This window comes from Exophiala oligosperma, assembly GCF_000835515.1.
Source record: "Exophiala oligosperma strain CBS 72588 unplaced genomic scaffold supercont1.9, whole genome shotgun sequence".
In the NCBI taxonomy this organism is placed as follows: Eukaryota; Fungi; Ascomycota; class Eurotiomycetes; order Chaetothyriales; family Herpotrichiellaceae; genus Exophiala; species Exophiala oligosperma.
The window spans coordinates 761,321-776,201 of record NW_015622826.1 but is presented as its reverse complement, the minus strand read 5'-3'; the positions used below and the strand labels follow the sequence as shown (position 1 = coordinate 776,201).

Sequence of the window (14,881 nt, the reverse complement as noted above, 5' to 3'; positions counted from 1 at the left end):
AACTCCCCTGTCTCGATCGTTAACTGGTCTACTCAGTTAAAAACGTCCAATTGTGAGCAATGCGGTGGGTCTGATCATGCTCGCTCATTGTCACTAACGGCGGAATCCTCTATCTACAGCCTGAGGGCAATATCGAACATCATGTCGCCCAGAACCCGGCGATCGGGTCGCGAACGTAAAGTGAATCCAAAATACGCCAATGACGGATGGGACAAGGACACTCTTCGGATTCTACGAGCCTCTTCAGAGTCGTCAGGATCAAGTCCAGACGAAGAGCAAAGGATCGAGAAACCGGAAAACGTCACGCAGGATGCTGAAGGCTCATTCGATGAGGATGACGACGCTTCCGATGCTTCTGACATTCAGTCCCAAGCGTCAGATGTTCAAACACCAAATGAAGATGAAGATAACATGAGCGTGGTGTCCGATGGCCATACACTGGGAAACGTGCCATTTCGAACGAATCGTCGCCGATCTGCTACTGGGACAGGGGCAGGGGTAGGCAACTCAACTACTACAACAACGACATCAACAATCCATTCTCGGGGCCTTGCACCTCTCAACGCCAAAGGTGCAAAGAGCCTAGTGTATCATCATATGTTTGGACCCGATGTAGAGGACTTGGAAGATACCCTCGACGCTCGGGATACCTGGTTGCTGGGACGCGACGTGACGCTCCCAAGTCGTAAGACCCTATCTATCGCACTCCAGCGAGCCGAACAAAGAAGACGAGATAAAGGGTCAGATTCTTCCACGAACCCAAACTTCCACATCCTTCCACCAAGACTACCTGAATCCATCGTCGACCTGATACTCAATCGTCAGATCCTGAAGCCACTCGAACACCAAGAACTTTATGAGCGTTATCTTCACCGTCATAGACCTTCTCATTCTGTCGTCCTTGGACCGTTTGGTCGCCAACAGCAGTATCCATTGGATTACAATTTCCCGATGGATTTCGGTTGGGCATGGCCGAAGTTTCGCGATGCTGAAGTGGACCAGGCGTCCCAGACGGGTCAACGTTATCATGAAGGCTGGCTTATCAATGCTGGCGAAAAGATCAACTGTCTGGCGTGGGCTCCTCAACAGCAGGACGCTCAATACTTGGCCATGGCCACCAGATGCACATCTCACCAGAGACGACAACACGAAAAGGAGGAGAACTTGCGAGCAGCATTCCATCCGTCACCACCGTACCCCTCGGCGATTCAGATCTGGGCATTCCCTACCAAACCCACTCCGACTCCAGGGATACGGACCATTGCAATGAATCTCAAGCCAAAACTCTGTACCGTCATGGGCACAGAGTGCGGCAACATTCGCGCCATGAGATGGTGTCCATCAACCCAGATGACTCCGTCAACGACAACAGCAACCTCCACGGCGACAGCATCCACCATAGGTATCCTGGCCATTCTTTCCACCGACGGCAAGGTACACGTTTTCGCCATCCCAGCACAATTGACCAGTCCCGTCGTCGTCGCCCTGAAAGCCGAACGCGCCGGACTCACCTTGTCCCCACCTGGAGACACGGTCTTCACCACGCTCACTTTCGCCACGCCGACGGACCTCATCCTAGGCGCGGCAGACGGCACCGTCCACCTCTTCGACCTCTCGGACCCGGACCATGTCGACCCGCCACGAAGCTACGCGACACACCGGATCCACAACACGTACATCACGTCCCTGAGCGCCGCCTCCCCGGTCCACCTCGCCCCCTTCGTCGCCACGGCCTCGTCGGCCGGCGACATCGCCCTCACGGACCTCCGCGCGCCGGCGCAGGACAAGGTCACCGTCACGCGGGCCTGCTTCCCGGCCCGGGACATCCACTTCGCCCCCTTCACGCGGAGCTTCATCACGGGCCTCGACCGCGTCGGCAGCACGCGCATGGACACGCAGTCGGCCACGTTCCTGTCCTGCCACCACGTCCGCCAGTTCCACGTGAGCCTGCGCATCGCCAAGCTGCCCGACCAGGCCGGCACCGCCACCGCCCTGTCCGGCTCGCCTCACCACCCTTGCGTCCTGGTCGGCAACGCCAGAGGTCAACTCCACGCGACCAACTACCTGCGAAAAGTCCTGCCGTACCGGAGGAACGACCCGGGGAAGGCCGTGCAGGCGTACCTACAAAAGGTATGTGAGTACGACTGGCGACCTCTGACGAGTACGGGAAATACGAAGCGAACAGCGACAACGGCAAGTCCGGAACCTCGTCAGGTCTCGCAGACCGAAGACGACGACGAGGAGGAATACGACGACGGAGAAGAGGAAGAAGCGGAAGCGGAAACAAAGCCAGAAACAGAAATTGACCTCTTCCACGGTCACGACGTCAGACCCGGCGTGTCGAGGTTCCACGAAGGGTTCAAGCCCGAAAAGATCAACATGGCGTACATGCCCGACAGCAAGAAAAAGGGGCCCCACAAGGACACCGGGGCCGCAGAGGTCATCTTTGAAGAAGAGCAAGGCGTCACCGTGTTGGAATGGAACCCGAACCCGTCTTGCGCGGGCATGGCGGCCATGGGTTGGGCCAGCGGCATGGTGAGGGTCCAGGATCTGGCTCATGACTTGGAATGAGGGAAGTTTGGGCTCCTCTCATCGCTTGGTGCCCTATTCTGTTGCAACCTCAGCCAGAGCCAGAGCTAGAGCCGATCAACTCAATCTCAAACATGTCAAAACGATCAAGGCTTCTAAAACCAAAACAAAATACCAGAACGCAGTCAGTAAAACATGAGCACAAGAACGAGTTATGTCTGATAGCCAAATGGTATTGTCATTTGATATTACCCTCTCTCTCGCACACTTCCTCAGATTTGAGAGGTGTCATCAGCAACTCCCCTCCCCATCATCTCCATGTTCAGGAACAACAACTTTTCTGTTTCATTCTGCTTTTCCCCTTCCCTTCCAAGTCCTCACAATACATTGTTCGATTTTACTAGAGACATGCTTTTGCCAACTGCTGTTTGTTGGTTGTTGTACACCTGCATGCATTCTCTGCAAAATGAAAATTCCATTGGTGAAATTTCACTTTTCTTCTTTTGTCCCTTTCCCTAAAAAAACACAAAGAAGAAGACTTCGTCCTTTTTCGCCTGCCTGCTCGCTTTTGAAAAATTTCCCGTGGACCCGATGCAATGCCGAAGAACCAAGAAGAAACAAGATAGCAAAGGTTTCCTGTTACACTTTTCGTCCAGCCTCGAGAGATGTAGCGAATGCAAGTGGCCGCAACGATTCAAGCAATAGAAAGGATCTTTCGCTAGATCATGCCGCAACCCGCCCCCGGCTCATGCGTAGACCTCTCTAGCTCTGAGCACCACCACCACCACCACGTTGACCACCTCGTCCTTTGTTCTGTCCGCCACGGCCGCCGCGATAGCCGTCTCCACGGTTGCCGCCTCTTCCACGTCCTCTGAAGTCTCCGCGACCTCCTCGGCCACCTCGACCACGGCCTCGCTCACGGCGAACTTGCTCAAACCCATCGTTGTCAGCATTGGCCTTCTCTTCGACCGCAGCTGCCGCACCAACCTCCTCAGCCCAGCTACTAGATCCGTGCATGGCAGCCGGAGTAGCAGCTACACCGGTTTCCGTTTCAGCAGGGTCACGTGGGACCTGTACCCATTCCTCGTTCGTCGCGCTGGTGTCGGTGATCTGTGAAGCCTGAGGATCCCATGAAGATTCAGCCACCGCATTGGCCGCCTCGTCACCAGTAGTGGCTTGCTCGGCGACTTGCACGATTTGAGGTTCGGCACCATCACCGCCAGCAACGGGAACGGTAGCAGTGTCTCCGAGTTCGGTCAGACCGGCATTTGCCACAGTCTGGTCGACTTGAATTTCCACGGCAGATGCTTCTGCAAGAGGGACAGCCTCAACCTCTTGAGGGTTCGGTTGCACCAATTCTTGGGCTTCCTGAAGAGCAGACTGCTTGACCTGTGCGAACGTGTAGTCGAGAGCCTCGCCTTGGACATCCAGAACCTTTTCTTCAGTGCCGTAGATCAAGCTCTTGAGCGTCATCAGGGAAGTCTCATTGCCTTGATACACAAGCAGCAAAGCACCCTCGAAGGCCCGACCCTCTTCGGAATCGGCATCTTCAGACTGGCGTTTGGAGGCAGCAGTGTGCAGGAAATGTGTGATGACTCGTAAGCCGTCCTCGATTGCCTTTGACTTGGCATCTTCGGCCTCTTGGAGGACCTTCTGCTTGAGGCTAGCAACTTCAGCTTCGTGTGACTCGACCAATGCAGACTTCTCTTTTGCAAACTTATCCTCGAGGTCCTGGGCGAAGGTACGGAAGGATTGTAGTTGTTCTTCGAGCTGTGAGAGTTGAGCTTGGAGGGCGGGTTTCTTGAGGATTTGGGCTTTCTGGTCTGCGTTGAGCTTCTTCTGTGCCACAAGGTCATCGAGTGACACCTTGGGGTTCTCGGCGATTACAGAGTCTGCTTTGTGCGAAGCGGCAAGTTTCTTGTGGATATTGCGAATGTTCCTGCACATGAATCAGTCACAGGCCTTCCACCAAAGAGGACGAAAGCTGTGTCTCTTTACCTCTGAAGATCTTTGACGAAGGTGCTGTCGCCATGAGAATCGACACCATTAGTAGTAGGCTGCGCTTCGGAGGGGGTTGCGTCAACCGAAGGTGCAGGTGCGTCACTCTCAGAGGTCGGCTTCTCAACCTTTGCCTTGCGCTTTTTTGCAGACTTGCTATCGACTGGAGCGGGAGCGGCAGAAGACATTTTGGAAATGTGAGTCGAGGCTAATTCGATCGGATTTAAAAGCAGAACACAATCGGAGTAGCAGGGCTGGTTTGTAGCGGCAGTTCGTCAACGTAGACCAGGTATCTTGGGGAGTTGAAACCGATGGTCGTGACGAGTAGCTTTACAGTTTTGAGTATTGATAGAGGGAGAAGTAATCTTGAGTCTTTGTGTTTTGACAATTGCTCGCGTGAGTTTCGTCAAGAAATAGTTGTACAACCTCTATGAGGTTCCGCCAAGCTTCAGCCTTGTTTGTCTCCGAATTTGCTCTAGAAGCATCTCCATCACATAAGGCTGAAGAGAACTTCCTACAACCAACACCAGCTCAGATTCGACGATGATGGGTGGGCGATCACCCTTGACCCACCAGGGCGCGTACTACACAACGGTTGACTTAGTATTGTTTTTACGGCAGTCTCATAACTTTCAACAGTTCCCAACCTGGTATCAGCATAAGTCGCTTGTATCAAAACCCATGGGGATCACGAGTAGAAGTATCTTTTCGTGGCAAGAATGTCTGAGCAATGTTGTTTACGTTAGCGGTCTACGTAGGTTCAATATTATCTCTTGGCATCATTAGACAAGCAGAAGGTCGATGGCCGATTCGACGTGTATTCTCATCATCAGAGATTCTGCATGGTGAGATTCAGGAACTCCACAATGTCGTCCACACCTTCAGGCTCGTTCACCCAATGACCCCCATCCGCGTACTCGTGTAACTGAGCGTTCAATCTCAAGGAACGCACTAGGACATCCCTCATTCGCCTTCCATGCTTAATGGGTACAGTGTCATCATCGATTGAGTGGCCGAGAAAGATGGGAGTAGACCGGAGGAACGGCGATGATGGTTCCTCTAAAGACCGCTGACCGAAGTAAATCCTGTGAACTGCATCGAAAAGCTGCTCGTCATTGGCGCTAGATGTTTTCAGACCTTCGACAAGGGTGACGAAAGGCATCCAGCTACATAGGCCAATTAGGCCGGCGAACCCTTGGCCGTCTGCGAAGAAGGTAGACAACGCTGTCGCAAATCCCTGGCTGATACCTCCTAAAAAGATGTTTTGTCGAGGCACATGCATTTCTTCGGCTCTTATCACCTCCAGCAGGGCGGCAACACTTTGTTTCAATCCATTCATTTGGATTCCGACTTCTTCCTCAGGATCTTCGACTGACCATATATCGAACCATTGCGACATCGTGGTATTGAAGCGTTTCGAGTAAAGAGCTGGTGCTGTGGGAAAGACCCATCTGATCCCTGGAAACAGATCTGGAAGGGTGCGTGGTCTCCCAGCATGTTCGGATGCCTCGCTCTCGAAGAACTCGTCCGCAAATTCTTGGGCGTCACTGTCTCGGCCGTGGAGGAAGATGACTGTGTGAGTGTGCTTGCTGGTCTCTCTTTGAGTAACGATAGACATGTTGTCGGGATGAGTGGGAGTACAGTGGTGATGGATATAGTTATGGACGAGCAAACATGGAATGAAGGAGAGAAAAAGTGATAGAGAAGGGAAACGGGTAAATATGGAAATGTATAGATCAGAGCATGTTTGGGGCACTAAACTGAGAACTTGGGACAAATCTGGCTCGCACCCAATTCGGCTAGACTTGGCGATATAGTACCAACTGCGTGCTCATTCTTCCAAGTGGTACGTCTAGATGATCGATGGATTGGATAAGGTTGATGAGTCTTACTTTTTAGGTTCAATTATATAAATCTGTATGGCCAGGTCGCATGGTAGAGTATAAGAATCGGCAGTCTCTCGTTCCCACCTCCACCTCGGATTTGGCTCTGTAATAAAAAAGAAAGCTTGTCTCTGAGGACCTTGATTTACTTCGTTCGAGGAGAGACGACACCTCCAGTGAGGGCTGAAGGGTGTGGTGTCGAGAGGGGAGATCGCGCCCGGCAGACTGAGACGTGGAATGGCCGCCAGACCCGAAACACTAAGAGCGGAAATGTTGAGACTGGTGATTCAGCTGTCGTCAGGAATATTTGCTTCAAGGATGCACGCTGTTCAATTGCATGATAGACTCGATGTTGTCTCTGGCCAAGACTAAGTTGATGAAGTCTTCAGCATTTTCGCGCCTTGCGATCGTTGAATATCAAAGATCTGCCTTGGGACGTGGATGGCCTTTTCGCACAGTGCGTGCCTGAGCCACAATTTGCTGTCTGTTCCATCAAGAGTGTGCAGTATGATGCACTGTGCAATCTCTTTTGACGATTCGAATATCGTGAGTGTCGGCGGCATCTCGTTATCTCCTTGGCCGTATCCTTCAGAGTGCTGACCTCGGTGGTGATGCGCCAGCCAAAGGAAGACAGACGAAGAGTCGAAGTGTCCTGGTTCCTCGCTATGCAGCTTCAACCCTTGAATCGCCGCAAAGTAGTCTGAACAGTAGTTAGTTTGGCAGAACTGCCCAATTGCACAGAATGCAAACACACCATGGTGACTTTTCTGATGTCTTTTGCTGCAATAGACTTCTCTCCATCATTGCGTGCTTTCCTGGTCGCATTTTGCATCAACCTAGAAGCGACATTTAGCACTCATACTTTATAATGACAACATCAGACCATACTCTTCGATGAACAAGACGTAGTTCAAAAAGACCAACGAATCTACTCCCTTGCTCACATTCTTTCTCGAGTGCGCCTTGACGATTTTGCGCAAAGTCGCCCGGGGATAACTCTTCTTGCCAGTCGCCATGGTACGTCGATTCACAAACGTGGATGTAGTCTTGAGTTTGTTTGCCTGAACATTACGCGAGACTGACTTGCGGGACTCGGTGTTTCTTTCTCAGGTAAACAAAGACTCGCTTAGACGCGGCCAAAATGTCGACACTAGTTAGTCAGCAACAGACTGCGCTGGCTCAACTTCGGTAGAATTTTGATTCCTATTCGCAAAATTTCCTGGAGAACATCACGATTTGCATTGCAACAATCGTCGCGAATCTCCTCAAGAACCTCAGACCCTACCTATACGCAACATGGCGTCCGCATACAAATCAGCCTTGCGCTCCGGTCACCTGTCAGAGTCCGACTCGGATTCGGAATCAGTGTCTTCAGCAGAACAAAGCAGCAACACAGTAGAAGCAGAAGAATCGGATGAGGATGAACAACACAGCAGTTCGAAGCCAAAGGAAAAGCAAAATGGCCTCTCCTCTGTACCGGTCGAGGTCAGAAATCGAATACTCATGCTCACATCTCGAGGAGTATCGTATCGGTAAGATGAGATGCCCTTCTCCCGCAAAGATTTTGACAAGACCGGGCGAAAAAAGGCTGACGAGTGACCGACCTACAGACACCGTCACCTTCTCAGTGATTTACATTCCCTCCTTCCACACACCTACAAGGACACCAAACTCGACACGAAGTCGTCCAACAACTACAACTCCGCCCTCAACGGCCTGGCCGACCTTCATTCCTGCAACTACGTCTTTTTTCTGGAGGCGCGAAAGCACGGTCAAGATTTGTACCTGTGGCTGGCGCGGGCTCCCAATGGCCCCACGATCAAGTTCAGCGTGACCAACGTACACACCATGGCGGAACTCGGCTTCGGCGGCAACTGTCTGAAAGGAGGACGAGGTCTCGTGGTGTTCGACAAGAGTTTCGACGAACAGGTTGCAGCAGGCCAGGAACATCGATCCCTGATCCGGGAAATGCTTCGAGGGGTCTTCTGCGTACCCCCCAAAGGTGTGAGAGGCATGAAACCGTTCGTCGATCGCATCATCGGCATTTATGGGCTCGATGGCAAGATTTGGATCCGAGTCTACGAGATCCGTGAGGCCGAACCCGACAAGGCCGACAACGCAGAACCCGGCAAAGGGGCGGACGTTTCCTTGGTCGAGATCGGACCTCGCTTCGTCCTGACACCAGTGGTCATCTTGGAAGGAAGTTTCGGCGGGCCGGTGATATATGAGAACAAGCAATTCGTCAGCCCCAACCAGTTGAGAGCCGAGACAAGATTGAAGAGAGCTGGAAGGTATGCGAGCAGGAAAGGAGGCGCAGAGGATCTCGCCATCAAGAAAAAGAGTCTGGGGATCGAACCAGGAATGAAGAGGAAGGTTTCGGCTTTGGACAATGCCCAATTATTTGGTTGATCTGGTACCCAGAAATTTTCCCTCCGGTCTGGTTTTTTGAGTATTGCCCAATCACCAGGCCTGAAGGATGGGATTGTCACGAACATGGATTTGGATGCGTCGTCGACTTGACGAGGGCAAAATTCCTCGTTACGTCGCGTCCGAGTTTGCACCTGTTTCTAGCGACACCGAGATCCAGGTGGTCTTGACAGGAGACTGCAGTGTTGGTCAAAAGATCATGGACTTCGTCCCAGAGTCATGAAGCCTTATCCCGGTATGGGTGCCTATGGGCTCTATTTCCTCGGGACACTTTTACCGAGCCGCAAAATATCGACGAGATGTGCTGGAGGTGAAAGATTCGAGCCTGACCACACAAGCACACCATTTCAGTCCATGTCCACGAACCAACGCACAGAATTACCAAATCATTCCGACCCAGAGCTGATACTGGCGCTCTTTGTCTTTGTCCCTCAAGCCATGACCATGTACACATGGGTACGTCTTCCATGGGTTGGTTCATGACGACTTTTTTTTAAAACCTGGTACGAATCTCGAAGACGCAACATTTGGACGGGGATCAACAACGACGACGATGCGATCATTGAGTGACCGGCCATGAACAAAAAGTGAGATCATCAGCCGGGGGTGGAGAGGGTGGAAGCGAAGGTGACTGACTGGAGGGGCCTTGGGCCGTAATGAACCTTTGAAAGCCTATCAATCCTCATTTCTCCCTCTTTTGTTCCGCGGTACATCGCGACAGCGATCGAATAGAAAGAAACAACTCGATATGTGAACGAGGTTTTGGGACTTTCAAAAAAAGTCACAGAGGCCCATGCCTACCTACCTTAGCCAGAGGTCCACAGGTAGATGCTTCAAACCGTCAAGGTATTACTATCGAGGACCTTTCTGCTCTCGCGGTGCTTGACTTGGATCTGGTCACGGTGTTTACCGAAAATATCATTGGACAAAAACTCTCGTCTTCAGACACCTCAACAAAAAAAATCCAATATTGACTCTCTCTTTCTCTCTCTCTCTCTGTCGGACCTTGTGTTTCAATTATGCTTAGTTTCAATGCTCATCATTGGCGACAAGTCGCCGCCTTTGCTTTCTATAATTCTTTTCAACTTCTTCATTCCCGAACTTCATCCCAGGCTAACCATCCAATGTCCCTCGACTCGTGAGAGGAAATGCTTCCCAACCTCCCCAGGAGATGATCATATGCGACATGTCGTCTCAAAGTGCATACCGGGCCAAGAATACCGACTTAGTCCTGAACCCTCCCTGGTCGTCCAGTCAAGGCTTGCAACACGCTACGTTGTCCAAAGGAATGACCATATTGCATACCAGCTCCTGTTGCGCAGTCTTTTGCATGCCATGTTTGTACGAGAAGGCCCCCGTCGATTATGTTCCCCGTTTTCCTTCTCACACAAAACGTCGTCCTCACTCATGACTCATGATCAGACATTTTACCTTCTTCAGCTCTATCGACAATCTCCCACTCGGCATCAAAATATTCCGATGATCCAGTGGAATCGCTGTTGTTTGCCAATTTCTCTGAACTACTCTTCAGATTCACCCTGGTAGTCGACTTGGATCCGCCGTTACAAGCGTCGTCCCTGGCACAAGCTCCATCGTAGCTCGATACGACGACTGTTTTCGTTGTTGTTTCGTCACACTGATTCTCCTCCTAGATGAAATCTGCTGTATACGAAAAGCCTCTGAACTCTTCTTGGTGAGCGGGAGAGAGGACTACAGATAAAGGTCAGCACTGCTCGAAACATCAATTCTTAGGCTTCTCCACTTACCGCTCTGCACCGGAGTCAAAACCGGGGTCACACTTGTAAACTCCTGGTCAAAGTTGCTGGTATCTTTCTCGTTCTTAACGGTTGGCTTGAAAGGTGTCGGTACTCTCTTGTGATAAATGTCGTCCCAATTGACGCCTTTAAAAAAGGCATGGCTCATAACTTCTTGAGCGTCACCAGGCCCACTACCCAAACGCAATTCCGGCTCCCTCGTTAGGAGTTTTTGAAGGATCGACACACTGTCGCGCGGCATATGAATGGGGTATAGAGGCTCGTCGGCGAGGATAGCGTCGTAAATTTCGTCCTCGTCCTCGCCTCTGAATGGGGACTGCTGAAGGAGCATTTGATAGATCAGGACACCAAACGCCCACCAATCAACTGCTCGGCCATATTTCTTGTCAAGAAGAATCTCGGGAGCCATGAATTCTGGAGTACCACAGAACGTCGAGGTCGTCGAACCATACCACATGTCTTCCTTGCAGAGACCATAGTCGGCAACCTTTATATGACCGTCCAAGGTCAGCATAATGTTGTCCAATTTAAGATCTCGGTAAATGACACCATTCTCATGGAAGTATTTCAAAGCCAGGCACACTTCTGCAGCATAGAATTGAGCTCGTTTGAGACCGAATTGGCCGCGTTGGATGTGCAACATCAAATCACCGCCCGAGATGTATTCCATAACAAAGTAGACTCTGGTCTCTGTCTGGAAACAGGCATGCAAACTAAGCAAGAAAGGATGTCTCTCCTTGTTGGCAATCAAGAAGACTCGCTTTTCGGATTTGGTTGATTCGACTTCGTCATTCTCAATAATGAACTCCTTTTTAAGAACCTTGATTGCGTACAGCTTCTTGGAGCTCTTCGCCTCCGCAAGCATGACTTTACCAAAGTTACCCTTACCCAGCACAGCCAGGAAGTTGAAATGGTCGAGGCCAATTCGTGGACCGGAGCCTCGTCCGGACGGAGGTGTAGCGACTTGCTGCTGCTGTTGCTGTTGTTGCTGTTGAGGCGCCGGCTTGACCGGAGCAGGGGAGTAAGTTTGTTGAGCTTGTTGTGGAGGAGGCCTCTGCTGTGGCACCATAGCTGGCTGAGGTTGTTGGTGTGGCATCATTTGCTGCTGGATTGGCTGTCGGTCATACTGCTGATATGCACGAGGATCATAAGACGCGTGAGGAGGCTGCGCTTCTGGAACCGGTGGTCGTGCGTTGGCATACCGGTCGGGCGCAATCTTTTGAGGGCTGTAGTCGCTGAAGCTTTGATGGTAGTTCTGTGAGGACGGCCGGCTGGTCGCTGCAGCTGCAGCCTGGACAGCAGCGGTCGAAACGGCTCTCTGTTGTAATGGTCGTTGTTGCTGTGGAGATTGCGGCGGCGGAGTTTGATTGTACATCATGTTCTGAGCTGCAGCTGTGGCCGCCGCAGAAGGCTTAGCAGTCTCTGCATGTTGATCGTATGATTGATTAGATACAGATTGTGTCAATGTACTTCCGTCAGAGACAAAGCTTTGAGTTGGTGATTGAGGGCCTGGCCTGCCAGAGTTCGGCCTCAAAGTCCTGCTGCTCATGCCGGAACTGACCGATGAAGACTTATTGTGGTGCTTTGTCCGCTGAATGGTTTCCAGAATCTCGTTGGCGACGATCATTGACATGCCGCAGAAGTCCGGCACGAGATGCTGGCATTGCGTGTGGCATGTGAGACCACATTCTGAGCACTTCTTCGCATTTCGTCTACCCAGCGGAAGTAAATAACCGCAGTGACAGCACCAGTTGGCCCCAATATTCGAAAAATTGTCGAAGCGATGTGGTATTCGGTGATTGATCTTCTCCTCGTCCGGATCGGTCTCATAGTTCGCTTTACTAATACACTTCGTGACAACCTTGGGATAGCATTTGGTGTGGCAAGTATACTTGCAATCTGCACATTGCATGCCGGCCGAGTACTTGAGGAAGTCCCCACACAAAGCACATCGCATGACATTGTAGAACTGTTGCTTGACGAATTTGTGGCCTTGTTTCTCGTGAACGACTTCCTTCTTCTGGCGCACAGCACCTTGACGATTTAGGCCAATGTCGAACGGACGCCGCGCACCTGTCTGCTTCTGGAAACTCATGGTGAGATGAATACGACCTGCCGGTTCCAACGAAAACCATGAGTCGATCATTACAGGTTGAACCTGTTGAGGATTTTGAGGAAAGCCGGCGGCGGATCCGGCACCAGCCGCATCACCAGGTGGCATAAACGCGGTGCCTTGTAACTGGTGCTGCTGTTGTTGCTGTTGGTGAAATTCAGAGCCAGGTTTTCCCGGACTGCCACCGTTGGCCATCTTGTCCGCTGATACCCAACCATTCTGTTGAAATTCAGTTTCCATCTTCTTACGGCGCATCTCTTCCGCGATATCCGAGATGCGAATCCAGAGGAATCCAATCGGGGTTGGGCGGTCACCTGCTTTGTCATAGACGGTCAATTCAATTTCATTGGCTTTGTCGATGTCGACGTTGTGAGTCTCTTCTGTCCATTTATCTGTACGGGTAGCTCGAGTTTTGGCGCGAATGTTGTCCTCTACCTTCATGATCACAAAGGTCTCGGGCCCTCTCGAGAATCGTGAGGATGCCGCGTGATCAACATCTTTGATCGCATGAATGCGCATCTCCAGATGACCCGTTAATGGTTTCCGCATGTTTGGTGCGTTCAGACTGTCATCTGATGTCTAGTCAGCCTAACAGAAAAGGTTAAATTGGGGAGACGGGTTGCTCACCATCGCCGCCATCAGAGGTCTCAATATCGACATGAAGATCCATGTATCTTTTCAGGGCTTGTTTTAATAATTGGATCTTTTGGGTGCTTTCGATGCGACGGCCTTCGGCGTCCGATCTGCTCTTCCTATCGCCCTCATCCTGGTATAGTCGCACCATTTTCTCGATTCCTGCCTTGTACTGCTTTTCGACCGAGAGTTTGAACTCGAGCTGCGATAGCATGAGCTGGATTTTGGGACCGAGGTATGGAGTATCATATTTGATTAGGTCTAATGTCTGTGTCAGAACTCTGTCATTTAGCATTCACGACGTCAACATACCTAGTTTTGAGAAATTGGGACGCGGTTTGGGAACCGGAGTGTTGTAGGGTCGCGGATCACCATAGATGGCTCGCGGTGGCATCATGCCGGTATTTCCCTGACTGTAACCACCTGGTCCTGGATCACCATAGTCCCCTCTTTCGTTGGCGAAGTAGCCTCGGGTGTCTTTGGGAGGAGGAGTAGGCGCGTTTCCTGCTTGATAGCCTCGCTGACTGCGGCCATCAGCTGTTGGATAGCCACCGCCACCACCGCCGCTGCCGCCATGCACGGGAGGGGCAGGAGGGCCGTCATCATATGTGCCGCGCTGGCGCAGTTGCAACTCTTGCAATTTATCCTCTAGGTAAGTGATGTTTCGTCTCCCATCGCGGATGGTACTATCGACACGTGCCTGGACTGCAGCATTGTTTGTCGACTGTCGCATGTGCGTCGCGGCTGTGATTAGCGTCTTTTCTCGCTCGATCTTTTTGTAGATATCATCAATGGCTTTTTCGGTGTCCGCCATGGTGGCAGACTTGGGCAATAAACGGTTTCGTGAATGGCGTTTTTGTTAGGAACCGCAGGCAGAATTCATGCGGTCAGGCCGTGTGCATCAATAGCAAGACTGGTACCGCATCCGTTGACTAGGGTGGACTGGAGGGGATCGTATCTGTGCACGACCAAAAAGGCGGCGGGGTCAAGGCGAAGCGAGGACGAGGGTCATTAGAAGTGAAGGATTCGATGACCGAGAACAATGCGACGGGAAAAGCAACACGCATTCGAGGACTATGGTGTGTGCGTGTTGTGGTGAGCAATAAAAGGATGTATGTAGGTCGCGGAGATGGTGTGGTGGTGCTTTGGTCCAAGTTCCGGTCAGTCAGTCACGGTCCACCTGCAACAAGTTGCGCTTTCTAGGATGCCGTAATATGATAATGCAAGTAACTGCGCCAACAAACGCCACAGGGATTACTTGAGACTGGTTGCCACTGCGAGAATCCTCTTGGGCTAACAATAAGCAGATAGTGATTCTCCTCAAGGAGAGGTCGAGGTTAAAGATGATGGAGACGAGGGGGAAAAAAGACAGAAGAGTACCTTAGGTCGGGAGGTGAAGGATGAGGATGCCACTGTGGATTTGGGGATGTTTTGGCTGAAACTGAGACGACGACGATTATGATGGTGATGATGATGATGATCGTGTGTGTGGTGAGAGGCAACCGGGAGTATTTACCAGCATT

At 51.4% G+C, this 14,881-nt stretch overlaps 5 protein-coding genes across 5 annotated transcripts; 2 read left to right on the top strand and 3 right to left on the bottom strand.

The window, feature by feature from the left end:
* The first annotated feature begins 100 nt into the window (after positions 1-100).
* Positions 101-2,647, top strand: PV06_08866 (uncharacterized protein). The gene has a single exon (XM_016410246.1). The coding sequence runs from the start codon at positions 142-144 to the stop codon at positions 2,569-2,571; it is 2,430 nt and encodes an 809-aa protein (XP_016259268.1). The 5' UTR covers positions 101-141; the 3' UTR covers positions 2,572-2,647.
* A 94-nt stretch (positions 2,648-2,741) lies between these two features.
* On the bottom strand, positions 2,742-4,913 carry PV06_08865 (uncharacterized protein). Its single transcript, XM_016410245.1, has 2 exons — positions 4,528-4,913; positions 2,742-4,468 (listed from the first exon to the last, which is right to left on the bottom strand). The coding sequence occupies exons 1-2, from the start codon at positions 4,713-4,715 to the stop codon at positions 3,292-3,294; spliced, it is 1,365 nt and encodes a 454-aa protein (XP_016259267.1). The 5' UTR covers positions 4,716-4,913; the 3' UTR covers positions 2,742-3,291.
* A 1,865-nt stretch (positions 4,914-6,778) lies between these two features.
* PV06_08864 (uncharacterized protein) lies at positions 6,779-7,426 on the bottom strand (the record flags this gene model as incomplete). The annotated part of the gene is made up of 3 exons (XM_016410244.1): positions 6,779-7,110; positions 7,161-7,246; positions 7,299-7,426. 3 exons carry the CDS (start codon positions 7,424-7,426, stop codon positions 6,779-6,781), a joined length of 546 nt encoding a protein of 181 aa, XP_016259266.1.
* A 235-nt stretch (positions 7,427-7,661) lies between these two features.
* On the top strand, positions 7,662-9,832 carry PV06_08863 (uncharacterized protein). Its single transcript, XM_016410243.1, has 2 exons — positions 7,662-7,942; positions 8,021-9,832. Exons 1-2 carry the CDS (start codon positions 7,707-7,709, stop codon positions 8,817-8,819), a joined length of 1,035 nt encoding a protein of 344 aa, XP_016259265.1. The 5' UTR covers positions 7,662-7,706; the 3' UTR covers positions 8,820-9,832.
* PV06_08862 (uncharacterized protein) lies at positions 9,629-14,828 on the bottom strand. The gene is made up of 4 exons (XM_016410242.1): positions 13,671-14,828; positions 13,353-13,619; positions 10,604-13,297; positions 9,629-10,547 (listed from the first exon to the last, which is right to left on the bottom strand). The coding sequence occupies exons 1-4, from the start codon at positions 14,170-14,172 to the stop codon at positions 10,486-10,488; spliced, it is 3,525 nt and encodes a 1,174-aa protein (XP_016259264.1). The 5' UTR covers positions 14,173-14,828; the 3' UTR covers positions 9,629-10,485.
* Positions 14,829-14,881: the final 53 nt, after the last annotated feature.